Here is a 6,029-nt window from a genome sequence, read left to right on the forward strand (position 1 = left end):
GGAACACTTGTTCCAGATGGATACGATCAGCTGCCTCCTGCACACCTCCCACTGGGGATGTGCCCGCAACCAAGGTACATGCCCTTGACCGGAATTGAACCTGGGACCTTTCAGTCCGCAGGCTGACACTCTATCCACTGAGCCAAACCGGTTAGGGCAGGGAGTACAGATTGTGGACGCATTATATATCAAGCAGTTTCATCAAAATTGATATGTAAAGCCTGGCTGGTGTCGCTCAGTGGTTGAGCATCCACAGTTAGATACCCAGTTAGTGCACATGCCTGGGTTGCCAGCTCCATCTCCAGTAGGGGGCGCGCAGGAGGCAACTGATCAGTGATTTTTCTCCCATCATTGATGTTTCTATCTATCTCCTTCTCTCTTCCTCTCTGAAATCAATAAAAAATATTTTTTAAAAATATATATTTTATTGATTTTTTTACAGAGAGGAAGGGAGAGGGATAGAGAGTTAGAAACATCCATGAGAGAGAAACATCCATCAGCTGCCTCCTGCACTCCCCCTACCCGGGATGTGCCCCAAATCAAGGTACATGCCCTTGACCGGAATCGAACCTGGGACTCTTCAGTCCACAGGACGCCGCTCTAGCCACTGAGCAAAACTGGCCAGGGCAATAAAAAATATTTTTAATTGATGTGTAAGGAAAATGCTATAGTATCCTGGAATATGCAGTAAATCCAATTGGCAGGAAACAGGGCTTCCTCACCTGGACTTGGATGGGTGGGGAAGTGTGGGTGTGGGAGCGTGGGGAGGCCATTCTTCAAGGTGCGGATGAAAGCTGTGGATGGGATGCCTGGTTTGGGAGTGACGAGACGGGGAAGGCGGAGGTGGAGTTCAGGGGGGTTTCCTTAGGGCGGTGAAGGTGTAAGGCTGCAATTGGGAAGATTAAAGATCGCAGAATCTTACTAACATAAGTAACCGCATACTTAGCAGTGGACATTCTAGAGGCCATTGCCTGGGCTCAGTTTTAAGAATGGGGAGCCCTAGCCCGTTTGGCTCAGTGGATAGAGCGTTGGCCTGCGGACCCAAGGGTCCCGGGGAAGGTTCCTGGTCAGGGCACATGCCTGGTTGCCAGCGCGGTCCCCAGTGGAGGGCGAGCGGGAGGCAGCAGATCAATGATTCTCTCTCATCGTTGGTGTTTCTCTCTCTCCCTCTCCCTGCCTTTCTGAAATCAATAAAAATACATTTTTTTAAAAATGGAGAGGAGGGAGGAGGGTGGGTTTTACAATGAGATGGAGGAACGCTGAGGGCACTCGGTCGTCTGGCCTGCAGGGCTGGGTGGGTACCAGCTTCGGACGCGTTGGGGAAATCTGGAAGGGTGCCCACCCCATCAGCAGGGGATGACCGCGTGGCCACGGGGACCAGCGCTCAGAGGGGCGGCCGGGGGCTGTGGCTGCAACTCGCCGCTGGGCACTGCTGGGCCCGAGCGGTGCCGCCCGGCAGCAGGTGGCTGCGCCGCCCGCGGGGAGACCAGCCCGGGGGCCGGGGCGCGGCGGGCGGGGACGCGCGCTGGAGGGCGCGGGGCGGGCGGCGGGCGGCGGGAGCTGCGGGGCGGGGCGGGGCGGGGCGGCGCCGGCCTCGGCGGCACTGGGCACGCACGCGCAGACCGGCCTTCGCGCCCGGAGGCACCGAGGAGGGGGGAGCGGGGACGAGGGGGTGGAACGTATTTCCGCTCTGGCGGACAAATAATACCGGCCAAAGGGGAGGCCAGGCTCTCCGGCCCTTTAACCGTGTGGGGGGGCTGGTGCTGAAAGGGGGGTCGGGAGGGGGGAACTCCTGCTCCTTTAATTCCCTCCCCTCTTCCTCCTCCCAGAGTGCCTGCCGCGGCCGCCGCGCGCGGAGCCTGGAACACTCGGCACGAGCCGCCCCCGCCCCTCCCTCCCGACGCCCACGCGGAGCCAGCCCCGCGCGCGCGCCCCGTGCACCCCCGCGCCTGCGCGCTGCCCGGGCCCGGCCCAAGTGTGGGGGCGCCGGCGGCCCCGGGGGGGTGGGGGAAGTAGGGGGGCAAAAAAACAGCACGCGGACCAGGGCCAGGTGAGAGGCGCGTGCACTCAGGGTCTTGGGGCTGGCGGGGCGTGCACCATGCGTGCAGGCGGTGGGGGGGGGAGGACGTGAAAGGCGCGTGCAAACGTGCAAAGTGGGGGCGGAGGAAGGAGGCAGCGAGTAAAGGGGGCGGGGTGAGAAGATCCTGCAACCCGGGCACCCCGGAGCTCAGAGCCTCAGGCCTCTCCTCCTGTTTCCGTGGGCACACGGGCTCGCCCCATCCTCGCGGGCGGTAGGGCTGGGGGTATGGACGCCGCTGCCCCGCCCCCGGGAGCCACGCCTCCCTCTCCGGGCAGGGACAGCGCCCCCACCCCCAGCCCGGGGCTGGGGAAACCGAGGACTGAAGACTGGGAGATGTGATCTGGGGGGCCGGGCAAGATGGGGACGAGGGGCCTGGAGCCTTGTCTGAGGAGAGCCAGAGACCTTTGTCTCTGACCGGTTTCCTTCCCAACCAGGGTTGCCCACCCCCCGCCACAATGGCCTCTGGGGTGGAAGTCCTGCGCTTCCAGCTGCCGGGCCACGAGGCTGCTACACTGCGGAACATGAACCAGCTCCGCGCAGAGGAGCGGTTCTGCGACGTGACCATTGTGGCCGACAGCCTCAAGTTCCGAGGTCACAAGGTCATCCTGGCTGCCTGCTCCCCTTTCCTGCGGGACCAGTTCCTGCTGAACCCCAGCTCTGAGCTGCAGGTCTCACTCATGCACAGCGCACGCATAGTGGCCGACCTGCTGCTCTCCTGCTACACGGGCGCCCTGGAATTCGCTGTCAGGGACATCGTCAACTACCTGACCGCCGCCTCCTACCTGCAGATGGAGCACGTGGTGGAGAAGTGCCGGAATGCCCTCAGTCAGTTTATCGAGCCCAAAATAGGCCTCAAAGAGGATGGGGTCAGCGATGCCAGCCTTGTGAGCAGTGTCAGTGCCACCAAATCCCTCCTCCCTCCTGCCAGGACCCCAAAGCCAGCCCCCAAGCCCCCACCTCCACCCCCGCTTCCCCCTCCCCTCCTTCGGCCTGTGAAGCTAGAGTTTCCGCTGGATGAGGACCTGGAGCTGAAGGCTGAGGAAGAGGATGAGGATGAGGATGAGGATGTGTCTGACATCTGCATCGTCAAGGTGGAGTCTGCCCTGGAGGTGGCACACCGCCTCAAACCTCCCGGAGGCCTGGGAGGAGGTCTGGGCATCGGAGGCTCGGTGGGCAGCCACCTGGGCGAGCTGGCCCAGAGCAGCGTGCCCCCCAGCACTGTGGCCCCACCGCAGGGCGTGGTGAAAGCTTGCTACAGCCTGTCCGAGGATGCGGAAGGGGAGGGCCTGCTGTTGATCCCTGGAGGCCGGGCCAGCGTCGGGGCCACCTCTGGCCTGGTGGAGGCAGCAGCAGTGGCCATGGCTGCCCGGGGGGCGGGGGGCGGCCTCGGGTCGGGGGGCAGCCGGGGGCCCCTGCCGGGGGGCTTCTCCAGTGGCAGCTCCCTGAAGAACATCAAGTGCACCAAGTGCCCGGAGGTGTTCCAGGGCGTGGAGAAGCTGGTCTTCCACATGCGAGCGCAGCACTTCATCTTCATGTGCCCGCGCTGCGGCAAGCAGTTCAACCACAGCAGCAACCTCAACCGCCACATGAACGTGCACCGCGGCGTCAAGTCGCACTCCTGTGGCATCTGCGGCAAGTGCTTCACGCAGAAGTCCACGCTGCACGACCACCTCAACCTGCACTCGGGAGCCAGGCCCTATCGCTGCTCCTACTGCGACGTGCGCTTTGCGCACAAGCCTGCCATTAGGCGGCACCTCAAGGAGCAGCACGGCAAGACGACGGCCGAGAACGTGCTGGAGGCCAGCGTGGCGGAGATCAATGTCCTCATCCGCTAGCGGGGCCCGGCTCTGGGTCGGTGGGCTGGGTGGGAAGGGATCCCCTGGCCCGGAGAAGTGGGGGTCGGGGACACGCAGGTATGGCGGGGAGCCTGAGCAGACACACGTCCTGAGCGAGGAGCCCAAGATTCCTGGACAGAAGAGCTGCCTCTTCCGAAGAAAAGGGTGGAGAGCGAGAGGGTTGTTCTTTGAGAAGGCCAAGGGAGGGGGGCCCCAGAGAGACTGACTCCTCTCCGAGGTGCATGCGGCTGTGGAGGGAAAGGGTCCTCCGGAAGAGGCGGCAAAGGGACTGGAGACTGTTTTTCCTGGCCGCGCCTGCCCAGGGAGAGGTCTGACGTTTGTTGAGGTGGGGTGGGTGGGTGGGAACTGGGAGGGTATTTGGCAGGGGTTCCTTACATGCTCCTGTTTAGAATAGATTCTTGGGAGAGGGACTGGTAGGGGGAAGGATTGAGCCCCAGAAAAGGAAGGGGGACAGGTCTTGCATGCTGGGGGATGGGACTGTGGGTACAAGGCTCACCAAAATTCTAGGAAGAACAAGGTGGCAGGTAAGAGAACATAGGGATGAGCATCCTGGATAGTATCGGGAAGTGGGGTACAATAGCAAAAACGGGAATGAGGGGGTGGGGAGAGGGCACTTAGATGAAAGGACACAAGAAGAGCTGTTTAGGGGGAGGGAGAGGAGTAGAGACTTATACAGTATTTTTTAAAAACACGTATTTTTTAGGATTTCTTTTCTGGAGTTTGGGGTTTTAGGTGGGTTTTTTTTTTTTTTTTTTTTTGCTTTTGTTTTCCACAAAATAAAAAAAAAAAAATCCTTTTTTTTTCTTTATACTCTGTCTGGCAACTGCTTGTAAATGACCGTCCCACCCTAAGCAGCCTCCTGTTTGCTCAATACCCAGAGGTCACAACTCACGCAGGTCCCGTGCCTGACGCAGGCCCAACAGGGAAGGGGGTGTCACGAGTGGGCTCTCGGGCCGGGGCCCTTCCAGTTAAACCTCAACACCTGCCAGGTACCTCAAGCACAAGTGTCCCATGATAATCCGTGACCTGCTCCTCAGGAGTTTGGTATCGAGGCCAGGGATGGGCTACAGGTGTGATCACTGTGCCCACCAAAACCGCAAGCAGGAGCCCATGTCGGGGCATTTTTGGTCTGGGGAAAGGGTCCGTGTCCTCGGGAAAGCTAAAAATCACTAGGCGTGCAAGTGTAGGTCTGGGGAAACTACAATTCCCAGAAAGCCCTACTGGAATAGTTCCTAACCAAAATCAACTACAGTTCCCAGAAAGCCTCGAATTGGCCTACATCCCAACCACCTGTCTGTGTCAAATACTGTGTGTGAAATCAGTTTCCCAACTTTGACCAGATGCATTCCTAAAGGGACCGTACCCCGATAGTTCTATGGAGGTTGTCCGTCTTGGCCTAATGTTCATGCTTCCACTCTCTGCTGGGCTGTGACCCCGGAGGCTGGCTACGCTTGTGAAGTGTTTGGCAAAGAAGGTTACTTACTTGAGTGTCACCGACAGTAGTGACTCTGGGGCGCTGGGGGGCTATCGGGATTCCTAGTGCGTGTTGGGGTGACATGTCTGATATAAACGGAAGGACACCTCCCCGCCCAAGGGGACGTGAAGCAGCCTGCGAGAGCCAGCCGAGTCCTGTGCGTCCCCAGGCCCCCTCCTTTTCAAATCATCAAGTTTATTTAGAAAGTTACAGAGGCAGCGGAGGGCCAGGCGGGCTGCGAAGGCTCAGGAAACAAGTCACAGACTTCGAAGGGCCCCTGGAGCTCAGGGGAACGAAAGGCAAAGGCGGCCAAGGCGCCGCCTGCTCGGGGAGGGACAGCGAGTCCCCTCGCCCCTTCGTGCTTTAGAGAAGCCCCAGCGGAGGCCCACCTGCTCTCTGCAGCCCCCACACGGGAAAGCACTACAAGTGGGAGAAGCCGCGGTCCGGAGGCTGACACTCCGCTTGGACCCAAAACCTGGGGGAGCCACACCTGGGCCCGCGCGCCCGCGTGGTCCCCCGCCCCAGCGCCCCGGAGCTGAGAGCAGGAACCAGAGGCCTCAGCCCGCAGCCATGGCCGAGGCCGCTCTCCGGGGAAAATGGCCAGAAAGCGCGCGGTGGC

At 60.6% G+C, this 6,029-nt stretch overlaps 1 protein-coding gene across 1 annotated transcript; it reads left to right on the forward strand.

Moving 5' to 3' along the window:
• The first annotated feature begins 1,803 nt into the window (after positions 1-1,803).
• ZBTB12 (zinc finger and BTB domain containing 12) lies at positions 1,804-4,260 on the forward strand. Its single transcript, XM_070418873.1, has 2 exons — positions 1,804-2,050; positions 2,515-4,260. Exon 2 carries the CDS (start codon positions 2,536-2,538, stop codon positions 3,913-3,915), a length of 1,380 nt encoding a protein of 459 aa, XP_070274974.1. The 5' UTR covers positions 1,804-2,050; positions 2,515-2,535; the 3' UTR covers positions 3,916-4,260.
• The last annotated feature ends 1,769 nt before the right edge of the window (positions 4,261-6,029 follow it).

Source organism: Myotis yumanensis, unplaced genomic scaffold, assembly GCF_028538775.1.
Source record: "Myotis yumanensis isolate MYYU_CA2020_CCGP unplaced genomic scaffold, mMyoYum1.0.hap1 SCAF_6, whole genome shotgun sequence".
Taxonomy (NCBI): domain Eukaryota; kingdom Metazoa; phylum Chordata; class Mammalia; order Chiroptera; family Vespertilionidae; genus Myotis; species Myotis yumanensis.